Source organism: Syngnathus acus, chromosome 13 (genome assembly GCF_901709675.1).
Source record: "Syngnathus acus chromosome 13, fSynAcu1.2, whole genome shotgun sequence".
NCBI lineage: Eukaryota > Metazoa > Chordata > Actinopteri > Syngnathiformes > Syngnathidae > Syngnathus > Syngnathus acus.
Window position 1 is genome coordinate 9287775 of NC_051098.1, and position 13119 is coordinate 9300893.

Below are 13119 nucleotides of genomic sequence, written 5' to 3' on the forward strand. Positions count from 1 at the left end.
CATGAACCCTCCCTAATTGTTAATTTAATGCAATAAGGCACAGGTTTCAAACTCAAGGTGCGGGGACCAAATTCTGCCCACCGCATCCTTTTGTGTGGTCTGCTGAAGCAAATTGTGTACATCTACTTCATTTTTCAATCACAACCAAATGGCAAACTCTCTTCTGTGTATACAGTATGATGATCCATTTTATATTATTATTTAAATTATTTTCACTGGTATAAATGGCTCTAACTAACCATACCTGTCAAATTAGCCCACCAAAAAATGTCATCCCTGCAGTGAAGGAGTCATAAGTGGATTTGTGTGCATGATTAAGAGTCAGAGGGTACATCATCTGGTTTCTACTGTATTAAGTGCCCTTTGGCACCGCTTTATTTTCTTCACTTGAGGCTATTATTTTACAAACTAGATATAAAAGGACATAAATAAATGTCATAACTTACATGTACCTATATCTCCTTGACAAACATAACAAACAAAACATATGATCATGTCAAAAAAGAGGAAAAAAAAGAACATCAATGTTAGATCTACATGACTAGATCTTATGGCATTGGTAGATATACAATTACTGTGGTTCGTTATTTTTGTTCATTTTTTTTTTTTTTTCTTCAAATCATCAGACATTGAAGTCGAGAAAAAAAAATATTTTACAGTACATTCTAGTTTCCTTCCCAACATGTCTTGCATATTTCCAAACAGGTCCCTTTTTTTTGATCACTAAACCTCAAAAGTTACACATTACCAAGAGGAAAGAGCCATAGCACTGTATTAAGGACGGTGGTGTTTTTGTGAAGTGTCACTTATATAAGTTGAAAACATTCACATAAGTATAGTTTCAAGAGATCAAGGAACAGAGCAAATGAAGTCCTCTGGGTTATATCGATATATGTATGACATGTTTTGGAATAAAAATGAAAACTATCAGTCTTTCCTTCTTTGACACCTTGTCCTATAACTCATTGTTGTGCACTGCATGGGGCACCCTTTTCTCATATCCAGGGACTATTTTATCATCACAAGCTTGACAAGTCCAACTTTTACTCCGAGGCTTTTAGTCACACTTGTCAGTGATCCTGTATCCAAATGTAATCCGTGAATCACGGCCAAAGCACAATTAGGTTGCTTTCCAGGAAACGTATAGAGTCCAGCTCACGAAGACAAGAGCAACATATTGTACAACATGTTTTCTTTAGCAAACAAGTGTATGTTGGCTTTTCACAGGCTTCACAGTGGCCTGTGAATGGACAAGGTTAGTGTTTTTCAGGTACGCAAACCATACAACACAGCATTCACACTTGAGCATTCGTTCACACACCCAAATCAATCTTATTTTACATGCAAGCAAAGAAGAAACCAATAAGAAATCCTGAAACAACAACAAAAACAAAACAAACAGCCCTGCATCCATTGGAGCAGGGCTTTCTAGATTATATTACATTCTTCATATAGTCTTTTCCGATGCTCTTGATCATTCAAATGACTCCAGTGGAGCTGGATGGTGGGAAGAAAGAACATCGTCTCAGTGTCAGGAGAGGCTGCAGTAAGAAGAGGAGGTTGTCGGAAGAGGAGGAAGACGATGAGGAAGGAAAGGAATTCTGGGGGTGGCGAGTGGAGGCAGGATCCTGAGGATGGACGACAGCAGCTGGGGAGCAAAAGAGATATGACGCATCAGTCATTGTGTTTGTCAATATCAATGATTTCTGCTGGCCAGCCAGTCCCGGGTGGCTTTATAAAACATTCAACTCATATGAAACCAAAACTAGAGCATACAGGGAGAGAGAGCAGCACACAGCAATAGATAGTTCAGATAACTAACTAAATAAATAATAATTAGATAAGTGTGCTTCCTGAAGTCTTTGAACGTATTTGAACGTATTAGATGAACTCTAACATCTAAAATAAATGTGACTACTATACACCCATATTTTTTTTCCCTTGTATAGTATATATTTCTAATCACGTCGTTAGATGAATCAAGCCACTGCTTGAAAATGTTTTTTGGTTAGGGTCGAAACTTCAAACATTACAGACTAAACTATTCAAAGCCTCATCATTTGAGTTCTGGACAGTTCTTTGTTATGACATAAATACAGAATCCTCCATGATTATTGGCACCACTGGTTAAGATGTACTCAAAGCCTTGAAATAAATTACATTTTTATCACAGAAGCATACTTTTATACTGAAACTTGGAGACATGGTTCACCACCAGACACCAGCTCCTCCTATGGCCATAGCAGTCCTTAGACCTCAACCCTGCATGTAGGGGCTCATTTGATCACTTTGCCAAAGTAGGGAAGCAGGAGGAGGTAGACATATTTTGGGGAAATGAGGCGACACTTTTCGATCTCGTCATTGCTGCGTGTAATGAATGAACCGTCTGCGTGGCTGAATTACGACTGTTACCACAAATGGCCACTTTATGCTTCATGTTTTGGATTGAATTAAAGGCAAATGTAAAGACAGCTCTTACTGAAAACAACTTTGCAGATCCATGGATAATGTCAGTCATCTCTTGAGCACTTCCCCCAACCATGCTGAATGCATATAAGATCGGATGTGTGGATGAGCGTTCGTAACTTTCTTAATGTAGGATTTTATTCCATTAAATAAATGCACTAGAATTAAATATTGCATTTTCTTTTCCCCCCTTTATTTTGGTCCTGTGTTATTTAGAGTAACAAATTAATTTATTAGTAGCTATAGCGCACATCTTAAGCAGGGTTACCAATACTTAAGAAAGGCGGTGTATATAACCAAAAGTGGTGAAAACTCTGTTATCGTCTACTTTCTCTTGTGTAAGCTGTCCGAATACATTTTTCCACGTGTGATAGCACAATATCACAATGAAAAGGGAAGAAAAACAAATACCAGTTCTCACCTTGATAACAGCTTGAGTAATCCTCAGTGGAGTTTGATGATTGTGATTCACTCCGTATCCATATTGCGGTTGTTGCATACATCCTTTTGATTAAATCCTGCCATATGGTCCTTTGTCTTGCTGCAGGAATAAACCCTATTAAATCCAGCAAAACAATTGTCCACTGAGGAAGTCCTGTAGCAAGATGTGGAGGCCACCAGGGCTCTGATTGTGCGGGATGCATGGGGACGATCCGCGCAGTTTGTTTGTCAGAGGGGAGATAGGACATTTTGGGAAGACAGGCCATTTGCTCCGGAAGATCAAAAACATTCTCGGCAATGTCCTGAGGGCAACAACAACAGAAAACTGCTACCAAAAAAAACAAGCCATGAGGGAGCAAACATGCATGGCCGCAAAATGAACACCCCCGCATCACCATCTTCCTGACAAAGCCAACATTGGATTTGTCTGAGAGCCGAGATCCTAAATGTTGTGTGTGAGCTATCAAACAGATCCAGCTGAGTCAGAACAATGGCAACTGGGGCAGCCCGCGAGTCCCACTGAGACAATGCATGTACGATAAACACGGTCACAAGAAGGAAGAAGATCTGCTCTGTGTATCAATCCACTAAGAAAGTTCCAAAAATAACACTTTGCCAATCAGAAGGACAAGCGGTTTCCCATTTGTCTTCCTTTTCCTTTCCATGCAATAAAGGCACTCCAGATTGGCCTATCAGAAGCACTTCCAGCTTCCATCTATCCGCAAATGTCTTTTCTCAGAAACAAACAAAAAAAGGGCAGAGTAAAGGTCTGAATTTTTGAAAAAGTGCTATTGTCCCCACTTTTTGTTTCATTTTTTCTTTCAGACCAAATTTAAAGTGCACAGATGAGGTAAACTATTTCTTCATAGTTTGTCTCTTCAAAGGTAGTGTTTTTTTCTTCTTTTTTTTTCTTTTTTGTTTGTTTGTTTTTATAGGAAATGAAGTCCTTTTCTTAGTTTTGAATCTCTCAGACAGGAACCATTCTGTCTTGCATCTGTTGCATCTGAGAGAGCATTCCTTGGACACTTGTCAGGATCTTGCTCTGGTGTGCTGCTGAGGAGATTCCAATACGGGTCAGGTCCCTGCCAAGAGAGGAAGCACACTTCAGACCAACAACTAAAACCGAAAAAAACTGCAAAATGGATTAGATCTGAGTGTAAAATAGGAAAAACTACATATTTTTAAATAATTGAGTGATGAGCTTCTTAAAGTAACAGTCGTGCGAAAATAACCACTTAAAAATCCCATTGAAAAGGAACTGCACTGTAATAATGTCCTACTTACTCTTGTGTCATGTGGATCACCGCTTCTGGAGTTGTGTAGGTGGCGGCTGTAAAGTTGTCGATGTATCTCTCCATGCCAATGGCCTGAAGCCAGTCTTCTACTGTGCCCACAGCTGAGGACCCCTCGGGGCTCCCGGGCTCCAGCAGAGTGGTGGTAGGCCTGATAAGTGGGGAGAGGAGAGGAAAGATGGATGGATGGAGGGAGGGATAGATAAATAATTTTCTTTCTTTCTTTCTTTCTTTCTTTCTTTCTTTCTTTCTTTCTTTCTTTCTTTCTTTCTTTCTTTCTTTCTTTCTTTCTTTCTTTCTTTCTTTCTTTCTTTCTTTCTTTTCTCTTTAGTCATTCTTTCTTTCTCCTCTAGGCCGTTACAATTTTAATTGTGGCTGTATTTTAAATTATTTTCCTTCTGTATTGTAGTAATTCCATCAATGCATCAGTTACAAAACATTTTTACAGGCCTGGTCACATATGAATACACACACCTCTCTAACCTCATTTATCCTTACAAGCTGTATTTATAGAATTCAGTTATGATAATTACTCCACAAGGAACCCCTTTTACATTTACTGTCCAACATTAGGTGAGCATGGGAATGTGTGCTCAAACACTCATTAAATTCAAACAGACTTCCACTGGGCGGCATTGAGTCTGTAAACACATGTAGGTCATTCCTGACACATTCAGCCACTCAAGAGTAATAGCGTAGGAGCTGCAGGGTCATATTTGTTTTTGACTTGGCGTTACATCACATCTCTCCACACAGTTAAAAAAAGCAACATTCCAGAGTGTATAGCACCATTGAAGATAATAAAATGTCACAGAAACAAAAACATGCTGTTTCTACTTTATCTTTCCTTTAACACATCATAAACATTAAGTACAAAAAGTACAGACACGCCACCAAATACACTAATCATTCACTTCACCAAACCAAGCAAAGTCCATAAAGACATGCTTAGATCCCTTTTGAGAGTCCTGACCTCAACACTGTCAAACACCTTTGGGATATGTGAGCTCGGTTCCCCCATTCAACCCCCGTTACCTTTGACCTCACAAATGTTTTTCTGGATGAAAGGAAAAAACTAGTTGTGTGTAGTTATATATCATTGCCCCCTCCTCACCTGACAACACCGTCTCCACCAGTCCTCTTCAAAGTGTTGGGGTTGCGAATCAGCTTATCCAACATGTTGACAATCTGGCCAAACTTTGGTCGCTCTGCCCTCTCTCTCTGCCAGCAATCCAGCATGAGCTGGTGGAGCGCTACGGGACAGTCCATTGGTGGGGGCAGCCGATAACCCTCATCAATGGCTTTGATCACCTATAAAAAAAGAATGAATGTTTCTGATGACTTTCAAACTCTATCGTTAATTTTTGTTCACTTTTAAGTTGATCAGTCAATGTAGACTGCTCAAAAGTACTGCCGTGATTGTCTTAAAATAGGAATGAGCGTGTGTGACTTACATCTTGGTTGCTCATGTCCCAATATGGCCTCTCACCATATGACATCACCTCCCACATGACGATGCCGTAGCTCCACACATCACTGGATGAAGTAAACTTCCTGTAAGCAATAGCCTCAGGGGCTGTCCAGCGGATTGGGATCTTCCCTCCCTATATTAATCATAAATAACCTAATAAATAAAGGCTGACAAAGCACACAATAGCAATGACATATACTAGGCACTGACCCCCCCCCCCCCCCCACACACACACACACACACTCACCCTGGTGGTGTATGCAGCCTCAGGGTCGTCCTCCAGCACACGAGACATGCCAAAGTCAGACACCTTGCAAACCAAGTTGCAGTTGACCAGGATGTTTCGAGCCGCTAGATCACGATGGACGTAGCTCATGTCAGACAGGTACTTCATGCCTGATGCGATACCACGTAGGATGCCTACTAGCTGGATCACAGTGAAGTGGCCGTCATTCTTCTATACACAAGAGGGACAAGTTTTGGATGAAGTCAGATGAGTTGCAATTAAAAAGATGCACACGTTATTGTACTACAGTGGAAAGCTAGATCAGAGTATAGGCGTTCAAACAATTATGATTGTGCTGAACTGAACCGTCCTCTTTAGAGGAAACAAGAATTTTCAATAACCACCACACTGGGGGTCACCAACGTGGTACCTGTGGGCACCAGGTAGCTTCCAAGGACCCCATGAGTAGCCTGCAGGCTTGCTCTAAAAATAGATCACTGTTGATGGGACATTGTGATTTCCTACACACGTTGGCGTTGAAAATGTAAACGCTGGCAGATATTTCTTTCAATTCAATTTTGCATGCTATTTATCTGTATATTGTAGATCTGTATAGATCATTAATTATTGTAATAACATATAATAAGAACATTATTAAAGGTAATGTGAGCATTTATGTTATTTCAGAAGTGTATACCAAACTGGTTAGCCCTTCTCATTAATAGTTCTTAAAAAGTATCTAGTTAGTAGTTAAAAGGCCGGTAACCCCTGCTCTACAGTTTGTCCTTGATGCTTGATGTTATTTGTCTATTGTTAAGCAAACTTTGCAAACACAGAAGTGAAATCTCAGTAAATTCAACAAAATGCCAAGTCGATATAGGAGGAGGATAAAGATTAGGGTGAATGTTTGTGAACAAAACGCTTGTAAGTTGGGTGGATGACATTAAAGCGATAAGATCGGATCAGTATACATCAGGTGTGCACACACATAGAAACGCATGACTGACCCTAAGGAATGCATCCAGCGATCTGTTTTCCATGTACTCGGTGATAATCATCACTGGCTTACCTAGAGAGAGTGAGAGAGAGAGATGATGAAATGATGCATATGACAGCCCAGCAGATTCCCAGTGGAATTTTGGTTTGTGTGTATGTGTGTGTGTGTGTGTTAGTCTCGCTCTGTCACGCAGTGATTTAATTAGCTCAACGTAACGGTTGCCCAGACTTCGTCTTTCTCTCGCAATACATGCAAAGGCATCTCCTCTGAAACAAAACACGACTACACAATCTTCTGGCCTTAATGCAAGTATGAGCGACATTATGTGACAACTCAACGGAATCAGCCAGCTAGCGTCTGTTTGACTCACTGTTTATGCCCCTTACTTTGACCTTTCTCCTCACCAACGTTTGACACATCTGTCACTCGTCTGTGTTGCATATGTCCTTCTCCTTTCCATAAATACACAGTATCATCCCCTTTTCCCCATAACCTCGCCCATTCCTCTTTGGCCTTTTTCACCTCATCCCTCTATCTGACCCACGCTTCTCTTTGGGGAGCATTTGTGCCTTTATCTGAGCGGAACATGCGACGGGTAGCTGTTCTCTTGTGAGTCTCTGTCTTTGTTCCCCAGTGGATGAGGGGGCTTGTAGGCAGGCGGAGCAAGGTATGAACAGAAGAAAGAATTAATTATGGCTTTTTCCCCCACGATCCCCAACAAGCAGATACCTAACCAGCCATGGCATCAACTCATAAGTGTTATAGTAAATTCCCCAGAGAACATGTTTTATGTTCCAAGTGGCACAGCTAAGGTGAAGTTAAAGGCTGACTGCAATGACAAATGCTGAGTTAAGGCTTGAGCTTGAAATACATCTTGAAGAATATTCAGAGTAGCAGAGAGCTGAGCTGTTGGCAGCTGAGGTCCTGAAGGTGACGTTCCTCTGCATAGCAAGCTGCTCGCCTTGCCAAGAGGCTGTCATTCACCCCCTCACCCGCTGCGTGACTGGCACACCATTAATCACGGGGTGCTCGGACGATGCCCCCAAAAGAGGAAGTGGATTTCAATTTGGGGGATCGCGGGGGCCCGCTCTGTCAGCCATCTTTGTTCCCTTTGTTGAGCGCCTCTGCCCTCGAGGCGCCAGTGATTGACAGCTCCCCAATCCAGTCTGAAGAGTGTCTGACCTGCGACCTTAAACTCTCGCCTTTTCAGCCCCGCCCTATTCCTCAAGGCTTATTTGCATGCTAATTCCATGTTTACTGAATACGCCCTGCCGCCTTTGGCAATGAACCCTGGGCAAGGACTCTCGAAAGAAGGCTGATTATCACCTGCCAATGAAACCGAATCAGGCAACAAAGAGACAATATTGAGAAATCAACAGGCAAACGTTCCTTTGAGGCCCACTCAAACTCAAAGACTAGCTTTTAATAACTCATCTGTTTTTAATTTAAAGGCTTGCTTTATGTAGATTAGACAATTTAATAGTGACTCGATTTAAGGCTGAAGGCATGCAAATGTACTCTGGCAGTCCTCAGTGAAAAGATTCCAGAAAATTATGTATTTGAGAAGCCCATCGAGGTGTATTCATAATTAATATGTCTTAACTGGCTCTGTTGGACATGCCAACAAGTTCATGCCACATTAAAAATTCCTTTTAACTTTATTGAAATGGAGAGGGGAGTACAATTCAAATAATGGGGTTTTAATAGATTCCATGGACACACTCTAGTGTGAAGGGCTCATTTGCCCAAACCTTGAGTTGAGCTCTCAAAAGGGAGAGTAGAAGGAGGCGGAGAGTTAGTTATCAGATGCCCTTCTTGCTAAGGCTCACTAGCCTTTCATGTTGGCGGCTATTGCTACAGCACGGCTCATCGGTCTCCTCATCTAACCCTCAAACGCTTTGTCATTCTCAGCCGCTGGACCCTTCGCTTTCTTGGCCTCTCTGTTTTCTTTTGTTGTCATTCCTGTTGTTGTCTTCTGTCGCTCCTCTAATCCATCACCTTCTAACTGCCCGGCTGTCTTTTTTTCCTCTGCATCTCTATTTGTACCTTCCGTGGCTTGTCTCCAATTTCTTTTCCCTGTGCCTGCCTATCTGTGAGCGTTTCCTATGCCTTTCTCAAGGCTTCTGGTTGAGGTCTGAGGGGTCATATAAGAGGTGATACATGTTGGAAGAGATAAGTAATTCCGCCTGAGCTGCTGTTCAGGTCTTTCTAGGCCGTGCATGCATCTGTCTTGTGTTGTGCGCGTAAAAGGGTCAGAGACAGTGTTATCGAGCAGCGATAGGACCAAGCTGCTGCTATGTCATGACACATTAAGGTCCTTCATCCATCTAACCTAAGCTAAGGCTGGCCGTCAGCTATCAGCCGTCCCAAACACATACATAGAACACAAAGTGCACAGACATGTTGACAAGAGTTTTACCCAAACATGCAAGCACCTCAGTCCTAACAAACAGAATTAGGACAAGGAGTAAATGGTGGAGCAAAGCTGGGGGTGGGGCATGAAGAAGATAACACCAAGGGCAGAGGGAGGGAGATGTGACCAGTGTTTTGTGACCACGCAGCAGCAGATAGAGGAGGGATAGGGTATCACTCCCTAACCCCAAACACATTTAGAGCTGACACCATGATTAATGAGCCCAGTGCCGCACTACAGGGACTGTTCCTGGGCCATTAGCACCCCCTCAACCCCCTCACCATTTGCCCACCTTGCTCTATTTCCCCTTACCCTTCCCACAGACAATGCAACCCGTCCATCTGGAAAAAGGCCACCCGGTGACAGCCTGACTGTGAAATACTCAAAACACATCCGTAGCGTTGGGATGCGAAAGCATTTGTAGTTTTGGTTCAAATAAAATCAGAACACCCTGCAATCAACTCACATATTAGTCGAGTTAGGTTCGGTTATTAAATAAATAGAATTGTCTACAGCTCTTACAACCATCTGAATTAGGGCAAAGCAAAGTCTTTCCAGACAGGACTACTACTACCTAAAAAAGACATTTGTCTGAATCAACCTTCCACCAATGTCACCCACAATGTAGGCTAGAATGATTTATTGTTGCATTTTTTAAGTGGTGGGTGTGGGTCTTGGGGAGGGTTGCGTAGCGCGGTGGAAATGTATATGGATGTCCTTTTTGGAGTAATAAATATATTGTGTTCCGGACATTTTAATCAATGTGTGTTTGGGGCATAGGCAATAATTGGAAATCTGTATATAAGTCAAGGTTACTAATGACTGATGTCTGACAGCAGTAGTAAAGAAAAATAAGCACATACATTTTGTGACGACACCCTCGAGGTGGATGATGTTGGGATGGTCAAATTGGCCCATAATGCTGGCCTCAGCCAAGAAGTCCCTCCTCTGCTGGTCGGTGTATCCAGCCTTCAGCGTCTTTATGGCCACACAGATCTCTCTCTTGCCGGGCATTTTCAAACGGCCACTGCAGACCTCACCAAACTCCCCTGAAATAAACATGGTACTATTTACAGTGCATCCCTCCTGGCGCCGGTGTTTGTTTTTTTATGTGTATGTTGGAAGGAGTCCTCTTTAAACATTGATCAGGGTCTCTAATCCCCTATTGCTCCCTCCATGCAGCCAGTTGTGCGGTGAGAGGCAAGAAATCGATATTGATTTTTCTCTTTATTGTTTTGTCATTGGATGTTTTTTCTTAACCTACAGAATTAGTACAACATATTTAGCTTCTAATCTCATCCTCAAAGACAGACATAATGTTATTGTCAGGGGAAAAAACGTTCCTCTTGAAGAAAGGCATTACTAGCATTAAAATAAATATGACATCATTTTATCCAAAAACACTTTCTCAGGAACATCTCGGCAAGAAAAAACAATATGCGATGAAGAATTGTTTAAAATGATTTTTTTACTTACCGACACCAATGACTTTCTCAATCTTGATACAGGAGGCATCAATCTCTTTGGCAAACTCACGTACAGCTTGGTTTGGGTCCTCATAGGTAAATGGATCAACATATGTTCTCACTCCTTAAAATAGAAAATGAAAATTTGATTCTCTTAGTCTCTCTTCATTTTGTCTTTACTTTAATGATGCTGCAGGCTACACCACAATTTGTAGTGCATGGTTTTTGAATGACAGAATTTGGAGCTATTGTAAGTACCTTGATGTAAATGCTTTTCTTCATCAGATTCCTGCTTGGCTTTGCTGTACTTACTCCTTCTAGGGAGAGATAAAAACACAAGGACAGTTGATTATATGTGTCATGACATTTTTTTTAAAACAATTCTTCAAATGGCAAAATTAAGGAAACCCCGATTTAAACAGTTTTTCTAAAATTATTATTTTTTTGTCATTTACGATCTTTTTTTTCCCCTTCGCGGGACAGAACAGAACCTTAAAATTAAAGACTGAGAAGGGCATACAAGATGTAAATTTATGGAACAATATGTTAAAATCCCTCGGGATGACATTGATGCGCTGATGTCTGTGATCACATGTGCGAGACATTGTCCTCCTCCGCAATTGTGTAATGAGGGTTAACAGCTATGTGATTACAGTCCCTTCCCACAATCATCGCATGGCCGCAGCAACACAACGACACTGGTCATCACATCCATACAGTATAAAGGAGGCAAAGACAACCACCTGCTTGGTTGTAAAAGATGCAATCACATGGGAAGCCAGCACACACAATAAATCGAATTTATGACCCAAAACAAATGAACAGATGGAAATAAACATTTGGTTTGGTGGGCTCGCACACCAATCAACAAGTGAAAGTAATGTGTACACACATTCTAATAAATTTAAAACCTATTAATAGTTATATGCCAACAAAATTGTACTCAGTCACACACACACACGCATGCACACGCACACACACACACACACACACACACACACACACATACACACACACACACACAGAGCATGGTCAGGGCTCTGAGGTGAGGCAGCCCCATCTGCATGTAATCCCATGTGTGTGACAGATCTTTGTCCTGCTTGCTGGTTAACACCCTGAGATTGGGTCACCGCAAATCCACCTGATGCCTCTCTGCCTGACTCTGTCTCAATTTTGCCTGCTATTTTTGATTTCTTGCTTGTCCGCAGCTATCATTCTTCTGCCGTTTCTTAAACCGTTTCTCTTGTTCTCATTTTCTTCACACCAGTAAGCAAGCCACAGCAGGAGACAATAACCAGTGGCCTAGATTGTAGTGGGGAAAGGGGATGAGAAGTGAGGATGGATGCAAAGGACAGGGATCGAGGGGTCGCTGATTGCCTCTCTTCAGCTGTCGTGGCTGTCAATCATGTCTCCGGTGTGGGGAGTCATCAGTCATCACGCGTGAGCATGGGGCAATAGCTTTCCTACTCGCCTTTTTGACAGCTACTTTTCCCGGTGCTAAGCGAGACATCGCTCATCAGCGAGGAGAAACGGACTGACAGAGAACAAAAGAGCCAGAGGGATGAAGCCCACCTTCGGCTGATGACAAAAGCGCTGATGAGGAGAAGGAGGAGCACCACGCTGCCGACCACAGACACCAGCAACACTGTAGAGTTTGTCCCATCACCGATTATAGGGGCTGGCACTGAGAGGGAAGGATGGAAAAAAAGAATCAAACAGAGCAATACATTCTGTCAGTCATTGACCCCTCGTGAACCCTCTTGATATCTCGCAAACTCTCTATATACACATGCATGCACACACACAACACACACATCGCTTTCTTTTACGATTCCACCATAAAGTATACTGCTGTTGGCCCGCATTGAAAGACAAGGACACCCCATTAGGTTGTGTGCTTGACCGTGTCATTATCATGTGCCGCTGTTTGGATTTGCATCACAAAGAAGACACCTGGTCCCTCCATCAATTCTAACCATGCACGCCATAATATGGCTTTCAGTTCTTCCGAATTTTCTTGCATCATTAGCTCTCGATTCGCTATAACTGACATATAGTCTGACAACTGAAATGTTGTCTAGACACGTTTCACCTTGCAAACACGGATTTGCTATTGCTCCAAATTTTGGGACCTGGAATTGTCTTTCACTCATCTTAAGCCTGCAGAAGAAAATCCAAGCACAACAATAAAATAATATATAAATCTTCAAATATTCCTAAAGTTTGAACCTTTACTGGTGTACCCACTGAGACTCATTGGACCATGAATAATGGTGACTCCTCAAGTTGTGAGTCAGGTGCTGCAGCACTGATATCATTTATCTTTTACACATAACAGCTATTTTGA

The 13119-nt window shown here is 42.0% G+C and overlaps 1 protein-coding gene across 1 annotated transcript in view; it reads right to left on the reverse strand.

Moving 5' to 3' along the window:
- Positions 1-338: 338 nt before the first annotated feature.
- Positions 339-13119, reverse strand: part of epha4l (eph receptor A4, like) — a 42049-nt gene continuing 29268 nt past the window's right edge. The window contains exons 8-18 of the mRNA XM_037267355.1: positions 12345-12456; positions 11031-11089; positions 10783-10896; positions 10170-10355; positions 6904-6965; positions 5918-6127; positions 5654-5803; positions 5314-5510; positions 4192-4350; positions 2888-3989; positions 339-1648 (exon numbers count right to left, since the gene is read on the reverse strand). Of these exons, the coding sequence (XP_037123250.1) occupies positions 3875-3989; positions 4192-4350; positions 5314-5510; positions 5654-5803; positions 5918-6127; positions 6904-6965; positions 10170-10355; positions 10783-10896; positions 11031-11089; positions 12345-12456 (1364 nt within the window). The 3' untranslated portion in view covers positions 339-1648; positions 2888-3874. The remainder of the gene's footprint in view (positions 1649-2887; positions 3990-4191; positions 4351-5313; positions 5511-5653; positions 5804-5917; positions 6128-6903; positions 6966-10169; positions 10356-10782; positions 10897-11030; positions 11090-12344; positions 12457-13119) is intronic.